The 13,455-nt window shown below is 37.1% G+C and overlaps 1 protein-coding gene across 3 annotated transcripts in view; it reads right to left on the bottom strand.

Moving 5' to 3' along the window:
* LOC117417940 (inositol polyphosphate-5-phosphatase A-like) overlaps positions 1–13,455 on the bottom strand; it is a 125,366-nt gene that overhangs the window by 92,161 nt on the left and 19,750 nt on the right. For 2 of the 3 annotated variants that reach the window (XM_058985244.1, XM_034925742.2), the window contains exon 2: positions 1,058–1,099. The exons of the other annotated variant lie outside the window; for it this stretch is intronic. In XM_058985244.1, the coding sequence (XP_058841227.1) occupies positions 1,058–1,099 (42 nt within the window). The remainder of the gene's footprint in view (positions 1–1,057; positions 1,100–13,455) is intronic. 3 annotated transcript variants of the gene reach the window in all.

Below are 13,455 nucleotides of genomic sequence, written 5' to 3'. Positions count from 1 at the left end.
TGATAAGATTGATCAATTAATGCACCTAATTCTTGTATTCTTATTTTAAAAAAAAAAAAAGAAATACTGAAACTGTGTACTACTCTCATGTTATGCAAATTAATTTCCTCATCGAGAAAATGGAAAGAGTTGTGGTTTCTCTGATGTTCAACTAGATAGAAGATTAGATACAAGAGAGCAAAAGGTGTTTTTCCAGCCGAGGCAACAAATCGATAACCGTTGGTTTATCAGACCTATACGATAAGGCATAGGGTCTGATCTCAGCAGAAAACCCAGGAAACCTGGAGGGAATTCTCTGATATACATAACTTCTGCTTTACGACTCGCCAGTAATTCATAGTCTTATTCAGTGGTCATTTGAGCCTTAGAATTTAGACAACTGGATTAGAGGAAAACAGTGTAAGGCAATGAAGTTCCATCACCTCCTCACAGGAAAAAACAGAAGGGATGAGAGAGAGAGAGAGAGAGAGAGAGAGAGAGAGAGAGAGAGAGAGAGAGAGAGAGAGAGAGAGAGAGAGAGAGAGAGAGAGAGAGAGAGAGAGAGAGAGAGAGAGAGAGATTTGTTCTAGCAGTTTTGAAAGGTCACATTGTTACATGATTTCAGTGAGAAAGTCTGTTCAGTCCAGTATTTTTGGATGCTCCAGGCAGGTTTCAAATCCGTTTTGGAGCAACAGAACCCAGGCCCGCTCAGAATGTTACTTGCGCATTAAGTTTGCTTCAGATTCATTTGTTTTTAAATACATTTGGATTTGGGCTTGAAAGAACCAGACTTCAGCATCCCCTTTCCCCTTTAAAGCCTCTATTTGCTGAAGCGGTTTTTAAGAGGTAATTTGTCATCTAATGATAGGGTTTGGATGAAAACAAAGAGTTAAAAACAATTCCAAAATACGCACGATTGTGGGAGGAGGATTTTGAGACAGACAGACAGACAGACAGACAGAAAGACAGACAGACAGACACTTTCAAAAGCTTGTTCATAATTTACCCCAAACCAAACATAAAAAAGTGTTCCACCGCACACAGGGTGATTTAGGGAATGTACATTACTGTATATCACCTGATAAAACTCCCGGAGCCAGAGCTTCTGAAGATTTTCAGGCTGCAAAAGAAAAAGAGAGACAATCAATTTAAAATACTGTCGTAACTGGTGCTTACACAGTCAGATTCCCAATCCTCTCTGTTGTGTAAATTTGTTTTTAATGGAAAGAATCCCCTCAGAGGGATGGAAGAAAAGAAAAAAAAAAAGAAAAAGATGTGTGTGTGTGTGTGTGTGCGCGCGCGTGCATGTGTGCCCCAAACAAATTCAGAGCATATAAAGTACACAAGAGCAGTGAAAGGTAAAACAGGAGGGAATTATTTGAATTTCTAAGCAAGTTCTTACGAAACTTTAAAACACTGCTATTTTACTCAAGGTTTTGACCCCACAGCAAATACCAATAAATCACTGTTTAACACAAGCAATGAGAATGAAATGACAGCTCTCTCTTCAGAGCACTGGGCAAGCTCAACAAAAAACATCACTCATCAGACACTATCTAACGCAGAAAAATCAGCAAGGGAACAGCTGAGTAATAGAGCAGAGGAAATGAGGGACACATGTCCCAATTACATTTCTTATCTGCAAACACCCTTGAGTCCTCAGTATACAAGCAAAGAATAGAAAACATTATGCTCTATAAGTGTTGTCATATATGAGCTGGATTGGCACAGAATGGGAGACTGACAGCCATTGTTCATTTGATGGTGCATGTACAGCACGACTCTCAGCAGTGTGATTATCCCAAGATTACCCTACTGTATCAACATGCTATCTGCTAGGTCCGTGAGCATTCTGTTTAAACATCACCCATCTAATCCATAGCTTCAGCAAAGGTGCTGCTCAAGTGCGTTGTTTTGCTATGCCTGTTGAAACTGGGCCGAGACCATCCATTTTCACCAACTGTATTAATGCTGCAAATGAACCAGTTTTGCATCACCTATAGAATTAACAAATTTTGCTTTATAAAGTCGAATGAAACCTGCTGAATACTGTTACATTAACATACTGAACTACATACCGCTTTGTAGTTTTCGATATACTTAACAAAAAAAACTGACAATTGAAAAATGTGACATTTCAAAATATAACATGAAATACCGTACTACTATTATGGCTTCCGGTAGACTTTTGCAATATCATTTTGTAGTTTCTTTGAATAAATGACTTAAATAAAATATTTTAAATACATTTATTATTATTATTATTATTATTATTATTATTATTATTATTATTATTATTATTATTATTATTATTTTAAATGAATAAAATGTTTCAGAGAGGATTTACTGCCACGGAAAACTGAGACATGCTACTGAAAAAGAACAAATAATACAAAGCAGTGCACCATATATTTGAAGAATATTTGAAATAAGAATACAACAATTCAAATATTCAAATGTTAATTTGTAATTCCACAGCTGACATTGAGTTGAGTAATGACACTGTAAAACCGATTATAAGATTTAAACTCAACTACTACACAAGTATCAGCACTGTAATTAAACAAGATTCTGTAACACTATACAAACATATTACAGTACTGCTTCGAGTTATTTGAAGAAGTCAGTTTTCAAAAACTGATTTTACTGATAAAATGCAACTGTTATATAACATTGATGGCAACAGTCTAGAAAAGCTGCATGGATATCAAACACTACTTGGGCAGCAGTGTGGAGTAGTGGTTAGGGCTCTGGACTCTTGACCGGAGGGTCGTGGGTTCAATCCCAGGTGTGGGACACTGCTGCTGTACCCTTGAGCAAGGTACTTTACCTAGATTGCTCCAGTAAAAACCAAACTGTATAAATGGGTAATTGTATGTAAAAATAATATAATATCTTGTAACAATTATAAGTCGCCCTGGATAAAGGCGTCTGCTAAGAAATAAATAATAATAATAATACTTTGAATAAACAGTCCTTAAATAAACTAACATGTTACAACATTGTAAATAAAGCCAAGTACTTCAAAAGTAACTCAACTCAATGATCTGTCCAGAAGTCAACATGGCAATGAAAATGTTTCCCAGTTGATCTAAATCTTTTTCATTTCTATTGAAAATCCATTTTGGTTTCACATCACGGCCTGACACACCTGCTTAACTAAAACAAGATGGAGGTCTGATGTTTACAGGCTATTAACCTGGCAGAACATTCCATGCTAAATTCAATTTCTCTTGTAACACTTGAAAGTGCAATTCGCTCCCAGTGCATTTATTTTATGAGATTACCGACCAAATAGATAATATATTCCATATGTCCACCTTTCTTTTGTAATATTTATTTATAAACGTGCATTTCTAAAGTTATAATGGGCTGGAAGCAAGTGTCAACAAAGCCAGTTAAACTCATTAAAGTGAATGCACCTAAGAAGTGATTCTCCAGCCAGATGAAATGGCTGTATGCCCATGGCTGTATGTACCTCCAGCTGCCACGGAACCCAGTGTCTATTGCTGGGCTATATATGGTTACAGTATACGTGTTATAGTAAACGGGATAATGCTCATGTGCAGTATAATTTGTCAAGCACAGTGACCTTTGCCATGCTTCATACTGGCATTTGATTCCAACTATAGTGCCATTAGGAAGAACAAGATCAATGAAAAAAAATATCTTGGAATGTTTTTCAGCATTCCCTGCATGCACAGAGGATTAATGCTTGGGAAGATTCACCAGGTTCTGGGATGTGTTAATAAACAACATCAAAACAATCAGGATTACATGAAAAAAAAAAATATGGGCACGTTACAGCATGGGATACCACTAAGGTAATGCTTTTCCTCTGAACTCCTTAAGGCTGCACAAGAATGATACAGCCGGGGGTCAAGATTAGTGACTTTGACTACTGGCTGACAGTATACTGTTCCTGAAATGAACTAGCTTGTCTCTCTTGACTAGCTGTCGATTTGTGGTTTTACTTTAAGATAGCTTTAATGCTTCACATATATTCTATTTGTAAGTGCTGCCATTAAGGAATAAAAGTACTGTAGGCAGCCAACACACCACTGATGATTCTACCAATTCCCTTGTTTATTCTAACTACTGTAGTGAAGGGGACATTTATTTAATATATGGTACTCTTAGAAGCTGTGCTGGCCTGAGTACATGTACATCATGTGGCAGTACAAAGTTTCCCACGGATATCCCGATTTAAATGTGACATTTCATTCCAGTGGAAAGGTTATACAGTACTCATGTAATATAAATTAAATGCTATTGTCATAAACACTCAATTGGAATCCATTAGTTGTTCATTTATTGTGAAGAGGAGCCGTAATAATCCTGCGTACCATAACATACTATAGAATCAACTCCAGAAGAATTGTAATAGAAAAGCAAACGTCTGCTGTACAGCTACGTCAGTCAATATCAGCTTATCTGGTTTCTGAGGGACAAATGATTCCTTAAATTAGAAAAAAAAATTAAAGTAAGGTGGCTTCTTAAATGAGAGAACATAAGCCCCCAAGTTCAGTTCAAAGTACACAGTTTTAAGAATGTGTTTTTGTACCTGAACACACATATAATATACAGTAACTGAATACTTTACAACAGATTGGATAAAGATGAAGCATGTCCTCTGTTCTCTGAGCTGCTAATTAGTTTGATGGGTAATGGACTTTAAGCATTATGTGTTATGAGCCCTGATGCATGGACATTAATCTCTAGACATCTTTGACATTTGCCAATGATCTGCTCCAGAGGTACTATACTGTGGTTCAGCAGACTGCATCTTTAAATAATGGGGCATTTTCAAAGCGTTACCAATGCTGTATCTAGGGAAAACATGTGGTGTTCAGCCATTTGGAGTAAAGCAATGCCTTGTGACAAGAAGCACATGTGTTGCTCCTAAATTGATACGGATTTAGAATGATTTTCACTCAGCTAACCTGGGTTCCCAAGTATAGTTATACTGCCCTGTACTGGAACAGAGATATATTTTACTGGAGGGAGTAATACTGCAGAAGGAATCACCACTGCTAGCACTATTAGTTACTGTATGTCAGGGTTGTGCATGTGTACACTAAAACCTTAACCATAACTAGGTAAAATGGTATTAACCTTAAAACAAACACAGTACAACTCCAGCTAGTTTGAAACATTTTCAATAAATAAAATGACTAAAAGAGCCATACAAAGCCTACAGTACATGCTCCTAGACATGCTTATGTAACTGTGTGTTTTCTCTCCAATGACTCAGATGGCTTACTGTTGAAATGTTTGTCTAATTGTAGATACAGTGCCTTGCGAAAGTATTCGGCCCCCTTGAACTTTGCGACCTTTTGCCACATTTCAGGCTTCAAACATAAAGATATGAAACTGTAATTTTTTGTGAAGAATCAACAACAAGTGGGACACAATCATGAAGTGGAACGAAATTTATTGGATATTTCAAACTTTTTTAACAAATAAAAAACTGAAAAATTGGGCGTGCAAAATTATTCAGCCCCCTTAAGTTAATACTTTGTAGCGCCACCTTTTGCTGCGATTACAGCTGTAAGTCGCTTGGGGTATGTCTCTATCAGTTTTGCACATCGAGAGACTGAAATTTTTGCCCATTCCTCCTTGCAAAACAGCTCGAGCTCAGTGAGGTTGGATGGAGAGCATTTGTGAACAGCAGTTTTCAGTTCTTTCCACAGATTCTCGATTGGATTCAGGTCTGGACTTTGACTTGGCCATTCTAACACCTGGATATGTTTATTTGTGAACCATTCCATTGTAGATTTTGCTTTATGTTTTGGATCATTGTCTTATTGGAAGACAAATCTCCGTCCCAGTCTCAGGTCTTTTGCAGACTCCATCAGGTTTTCTTCCAGAATGGTCCTGTATTTGGCTCCATCCATCTTCCCATCAATTTTAACCATCTTCCCTGTCCCTGCTGAAGAAAAGCAGGCCCAAACCATGATGCTGCCACCACCATGTTTGACAGTGGGGATGGTGTGTTCAGGGTGATGAGCTGTGTTGCTTTTACGCCAAACATAACGTTTTGCATTGTTGCCAAAAAGTTCGATTTTGGTTTCATCTGACCAGAGCACCTTCTTCCACATGTTTGGTGTGTCTCCCAGGTGGCTTGTGGCAAACTGTAAACGACACTTTTTATGGATATCTTTAAGAAATGGCTTTCTTCTTGCCACTCTTCCATAAAGGCCAGATTTGTGCAGTATACGACTGATTGTTGTCCTATGGACAGAGTCTCCCACCTCAGCTGTAGATCTCTGCAGTTCATCCAGAGTGATCATGGGCCTCTTGGCTGCATCTCTGATCAGTCTTCTCCTTGTATGAGCTGAAAGTTTAGAGGGACGGCCAGGTCTTGGTAGATTTGCAGTGGTCTGATACTCCTTCCATTTCAATATTATCGCTTGCACAGTGCTCCTTGGGATGTTTAAAGCTTGGGAAATCTTTTTGTATCCAAATCCGGCTTTAAACTTCTCCACAACAGTATCTCGGACCTGCCTGGTGTGTTCCTTGTTCTTCATGATGCTCTCTGCGCTTTAAACGGACCTCTGAGACTATCACAGTGCAGGTGCATTTATACGGAGACTTGATTACACACAGGTGGATTCTATTTATCATCATTAGTCATTTAGGTCAACATTGGATCATTCAGAGATCCTCACTGAACTTCTGGAGAGAGTTTGCTGCACTGAAAGTAAAGGGGCTGAATAATTTTGCTCGCCCAATTTTTCAGTTTTTTATTTGTTAAAAAAGTTTGAAATATCCAATAAATTTCGTTCCACTTCATGATTGTGTCCCACTTGTTGTTGATTCTTCACAAAAAATTACAGTTTCATATCTTTATGTTTGAAGCCTGAAATGTGGCAAAAGGTCGCAAAGTTCAAGGGGGCCGAATACTTTCGCAAGGCACTGTATATAAGGAGAGAATGACAGAGCAGTGAAAGAAGTAGATGTACTTTAAACCTTGTCCTTATGGCTAATTATTAATAATATCCATGATACTGGTTATTTCAAATGCTTTAAAATATCAGTCCTAAAAAGAATATACTTATATATATATATATAATTTTTTTTAAAATTATATAATAGTTACAATTACCTGCATAACCTGAACATGTGTCTGTGCTTTCCTGGTGATTACTAAAGGGCTTCTGAAGAGCTCCACACAACTTTAAAATATTTGAGAAATTCTATCCTAAATCCAAACAATAACACTAATCTGCCATGAAATGGCACATACTTACTAAATGGAAATCTTGCAAAAAATGTTTTTAGTCCAATGAAAGGCCTGCAAGTATTAGTTTACCTTATTCATTTTATTTGAAATGATCAGTGCAAGTGAGTATTTAAAATATGAACGAATATCAAACCTGTCATGCGTTTCTATAGCGCCTATGGTATGAAGATATAGGTTCCTGCATTGATTACTGTAAGTACCTATTACAATCACAGACCATCAGAAACCAATTAAACAAGTGGGACAAATCTATTAGTTGAGAAGATAATGGATGTGAAAATAAACGCAAAGTCGTCAGAAACGTTTCCTAGCTGTACAACAATATTAAAAAGGGATTTTGGCAAGAGCTTGCGTTTAAAGTTCTGAGATCTTTTGGATTTAGATTTAATGAAAACAAACACATTGAATAAACAGTGTCCTGCAAAGGATGTTTTCACAGCTATGTGTGACAAAGCAGTCAGCTGAGCACCTCTTTAATGGAAAAAAACATATTGAAACAATGCACACACACACACACACACACACACACACACACACACACACACTGACGCATGCAGGCTCACACAAAAAACACTATGGACATTTAGCTCACACGATGGTGGAAAATCCAAATAAATCTTCTTTAAAATGTAAAAATAGCACTTGGATGTGGTGAGTTACATCTCCAAATTAGAACCAATCCTGTGTAATTACAAGTCACTTACAAAGTGACCTAAACCACCCCTTGAGTACCAGCTTTTAACTTGATGCAAATATTCCAGCTGTGGTAAAGAGCCATTCTGGCTCTATGTTCTTACATTTCTATGTTCTTACATTTCTGTAGGATCTTTAAATAGACATCCAATGATGTTCCCCCTGCTGGTTTTGTTTCTGGAACATCACATAGCATTGATTGTTACATCATGCTGGTTTTAGGGCTGGTTAGCTAATCAAAGACTTCAGTGAACTGAAAAACACATGGGCACCACATGAGATCTTCCATGCCCTAAAGTTCTCTTCTGGGAATGAATGCCATAATGTGCGGGGAGCTTTGCCACTTTTGTTGCCCCCAGTTGTCACAGGAGCAAGCCACAAGGAATAATCTGAGTCACAAAATACCAACAATGATGAGATATCAGTGCTGTGTAAAAAATATCATGTTTGACTCTTAAAATGTACCTATACATTCCCTGAATGTCAGATGATCAACACTATTCTGCAATGTTTAGGTATTGGTGATAGAAACCAAGCTCCAGTTAGTGTGTACTTAAGCTCAATGTTTCCTCTTTAAAAAGACGCAGTATTGCAACAGTATGGAAATTGTTTTCCACTTACATGCTACCATATACAAAAAGTATAACCATTCCTGACAAGTGCAGACAAAGGGTCTCAACTACAGAAAAGTTGTGTATCCAATGGTAAAGTTAATATCTGAAACTGTCTGGTCTTTAACATTAATGGAACCAAAAGGTTAGCCATACTAAGTCAGAATATGTTGTTATTATTTCTCCCAAGGAGTTTCATAAAACTGAAAATATGGAGACCTGTTTGGATTGAAGTGGCTCAAAGAAAACATAACTTGTGTCACCCCTTGTCAAAGGTATAGCTCTGGTCTCTGGGTAAGACCTCAAACAGTGGAAAGTAAAGCACTGTTGTGTTTGCAAGACATGTACAGTTTACTCCCTGGTCGATAATTAGTATAATACAAAAGCAGGCGATTCCCAGCGAAGACACATTTTAGGTACATAGTGCGTGTTTGAAATGCAGGTAACTAGTACCTTAAGGTATGCTCATAGCGTTCCAGACACGCCCTGTGGAGTTCCTCTACAGTAGGATGCACAACATCATTCCAAACAAGGAAACTAAACCACAATTATACACGTATTTCCGATTAAGTTTATTTATAGGATGACATCAGTGGAGTATAACTAGTGTTCCACATTTCCGGTTAACGAATCTTGTACATAGCAGGCACGTTCACAAAGATTATCACCTGATTCTGTTGGACAATCAAAGTCTGATTGTTGTGCTGGGCGTAGTAACTAGCTTGATCAAAAATAAATAAATAAATAAATAAATAAATACTGAAAGGGAAATGTAATATTTTGAGTGGATGAGGAATGGGGAGAAAACGTAATGCTACCCAATGCATGTCATGTCATGAACTCAACATTGTTACCATAGTTTCCTCTATATCTTAATCTATATCTTGATTGGGGGTGCAGTTGAATCCTGTCCGTGAATGCCAGAGCCCAGACAGCCAAGCGGAACAACTGTTAGGAGAGTTTGCATTTCATTTGTTCTTCAACTGCATTTTCTTAAACCAGGTTTGAGAAGATTACGAGGCTTTTATGAAAACCATTCTACTGTACAGTATGTGATGAGGACAACACATTGCAAGTTTTAGCAGCCATTATTAAATTATCCTTCTTTAAAAAAAGTATACATTATTACAAAGTTGTCCTTAATCAACTCGGCTCTTTATTGGTATTTTCATTATATTAAAAGTTCAAAGGCACCTTCTGAACAGTTTTGTGGGGGTCACTGATGATTAAATTGCCCTGGGTGAATTTCTAGGGTGCTCACTTCCTCTGGTAAAATGCAATATTTCCATAAAAGACGATGGAACTAATACTCAATGGGAAGCATTTTACTTAAAGGTATGGTAATTTATCTCCAGAACAAATGGGACTGGAAGACACCAGTAGAAGGATTTGTGTCTCTTTAGGTTGCAAGCAATCTAACAAAGTGCTGTAGCGGCACAGAACTGCTGCCAGTCTAACCTGATTAGGGCACATATCTAAAGAGGGGAGCAATCAAGCACCATTGTAAGTTGACTTTTAAAGAATAAAATGCAGTTCAGAGATGGCTTAAACTGTTAAAAAAATCTGAAACAGCTGCCAGCTGTATTGATTTTTACTCAAACATTAATCTGGTTTTAAAGCTTTGGGCTGCCTGGGTTTCCTGATACTGATCAAATGTGTAGTAACTGTTAATTTCTGTAGCTTTGGTAACTCTATTCTGAAGTCAATTCATCTATAAAACTAGTGGGTTTATTTGATCAACCTATACCCTGGTGGATGAAGACTGGATTGTTTTAGGAGCATTTCACAGCACTTGAGAATCACCCTGGATTTCATCAACTATCCTATCTGTACATTTTCTTCAAATTATTCCTAAAAACAAGCTGTTGTAAGAGTGCTACAGATAGCTTCAAAGAGTACGTTTTAGTTTTACAAGGTACTGAACTCTTTGATCAAAGGAATCAGACAGTGGCCACATCTAAGGCAACATCCTCTCTGTACTAATCTGAGAAGGATAAGTGCTGCTTCTTAATTAGGTTGATCTTAAATTGCCAATGCCAAGGCTGGATGGTAATAGTCAGATATCTTGACTTGAGGTGTCCTTTAATACTGAATACTTCCGTAATCATCTAGCAGGCTTTCTCATTACAGAATTAATTAGAGCTGGGATTGAAAAGACTCAAAGGGCATTTAGTATTAACCTCAAAATGAGCCAATCCACATTGCTCTCATTAATCATGACAGCTAAACTACTGGTTCATTGAGAAAAAAAATGCCCTAAAAAATAATACGTTTTAATTTTCTGTCAATAGAGTTATTTCACATGAAAGTTATGATGCAACATTTTCTGTGAGGGATAATAATGTCTTCAATAGAAAGTGTTAGAGTGAAACTATAGTGTATGGCAAATTGATTTTCTTTTCAGACAGTCTTCCTAAGTATGCTAATTTAAAACACGAGCAAGGCTAACAAAGAGAAAACAGCAAAGGATATAACCAAGAAGACATGACATGACTAAATCATTGAAAGATATTATGAAAACATCCAAAAGGTTACAAACTTGATTTTCCAGGTTTCAGAGTGGTTCTCTCCACAAGTCCATCATATGCATAAACTGCAGACATGCAAAATGTCTGTGGTCAATATTACTACCCATTCTCTTCTGTTGAAGATCCTCATGTTCTTTGCAAGCTGCTTCCTGGTATGAAATCACACCCTGTATGTATGTATGTATGTATGTATGTTTACACAGATACACACACACACTCAATCTCAAATGTGCCACTAAAGGCATAGTGGAGCATCAGTTGCCACTGCAACACGTCTACTTGTGACAGCTTCAAAATACTGTACACGTATTTCCCCACCCCCATACATAGTGTTTAAGTCCTAAAGTAGTCTTGATATACAACAAAGTAGTTTTTATTTATGATACCTTTAAATGGTAACAATTGAAAATCTACAAAAATACACATAAGAACCCTAAATTGAGAAAGCCAGTGAAGGCAAAAACACATTCTCTGTTTTTTCAGACTTTAACCATATTAAGCTTTTTTTTTTTTCATGATTACACAGTTTTTTGGTTCAGCACTACAGTACCCTGATTTATTCCTCAGATACTGATACACAAACGCTGCTCAAAACATTTGGGGCACTATTGTACAGTTTAATTTTTTCTTCTAATATAATTAATGACAGGTGTTGTGGCATTCTAGTAAATAGAAAGTATATAAATGCAAATAATGTGGTCTAGGCAAATTCAAATGGCAGGATACAGGCAAACTTAACTCATGCTTTGCGGAAACTGTGGCTATGGTTACTGAAGCATTAAACAAATAAGCTATTACTACAGTACCCTATATTAGACTTTAGTATACAACATTACAAGGTGTAAGTTTACTAGGGTGAAAAAAAGAGGAATTAAAAAGTATATACTGTATTTAAGAAGTTGTTTGTATGGTTTAATATTGAATTCCTCAAGATATTGAAAAATATTGTTTTGAAGCAAGGGAACTGGAGTTTTACATCCTGCTTATAGAACAGAAGCATGACACTGATGATAAGTCATTTTTAGTGACATTCATAATGACAGCTCACCATTATAGCATGGCATGTGTTGTCTTTGATGTCAGCAGTGACGAATAGTTGTTAACTGTATTCCATGTAGCAGGACAGGAGAGACTACTTGCAATCAGGAAAATTAACTCTTGGTTAGAGAAATAGTCTCTTTTAGTTTGAGATGAACAGCATGAGAGATACCTACTGGCTTTTCTGATGGGCACTTCTTTGTCTGAAGACATGGGTGTGAATCTCTGCTTTCCATACTGTATACTGTACAGTACATTATTTCATGATCTGAGGGACAGCCTACGCAAGTTGCAAGAAACTGCAAAAAAAGCCTGGAGAAGCAGTGTTAGCTGACCTGTGGAACCATATGAAGTAATATTAAGGATTTCATTGTCAATTTGTCAATAGTTGTTTTTATACTGTTTTGCTACTGGTATCTGGAACAGTCAGAACTCATCGATAAGGTATGTCAGAATGATCTCCTGACAAGGATAGATCATTACATTAACCGTGTAAGTGCCATGAAAAACAACAAATCAATTACTTACATGCACGACGTGGAAAAAATCTTATAGAAAATGTCCACGTAAAGGTTTCAAATATAGTATGGCCAACATGTAAAATGTAACATACTGTGTGCATGGACATGACAGGCGCCTATGCTACGCCTGTCGCTGGGGGTATGTGGAGGTGTGGTTGTTTATTTGAATCAGAAAAATATATTTTTCCTGTAAACATGTGGAATCTGTGACCTTTCTATCAGTTTGGCTTCCGTCCTGCACTTTCTTCCTAAAGCACTTCTGACAGCTCCAAAACAGTATGCTAAAAACATATTTTTAATTATTAGCAAATTTGGGAGTTCGATAGCCACACTAATTATAGGAAACTGTTTTTGGTTTGGATAAGAATGCAGCAGAGTGCAGGATATCCTGTAGAAGCTAAACTTGTAATGGGTCCCTATGTTTGAAGTTAATGGCTAGTTGCACGGACAGAGAAACAAAACCAGCAAGTTCCAAGGGTGGTAATCATCGGCAAGACAGCCCACACCGTTAGTTTTTAAATATTGCTGGAATGGAGAAGATGCCACTTTAATTTGAAAAAAATAAATGTCTCCCACTCAGACCCAGAGAACCAATGTATCTCTATCGCTATGCCAACACAATCTGACTGTGAAGAACCTGCAATTAACCACTTACAATACTATCAAGCACAAAGACAGTCTATTAATAAATCTGAACTTAAAAGGGAATATTTCTAGGTCTGAAAGCTTAACAAAAAAAAACAAAAACAACGTTTACCATCATTGCTTGCAAGTTTTCCATTATTCCCATGCATTGCTTTTCACTATAATATGGAAATTAAAATCACCCTGCTCGTGCA

This window comes from Acipenser ruthenus, chromosome 13 (assembly GCF_902713425.1).
Source record: "Acipenser ruthenus chromosome 13, fAciRut3.2 maternal haplotype, whole genome shotgun sequence".
NCBI lineage: Eukaryota > Metazoa > Chordata > Actinopteri > Acipenseriformes > Acipenseridae > Acipenser > Acipenser ruthenus.
This window is presented reverse-complemented; position numbering and strand designations above follow the sequence as displayed.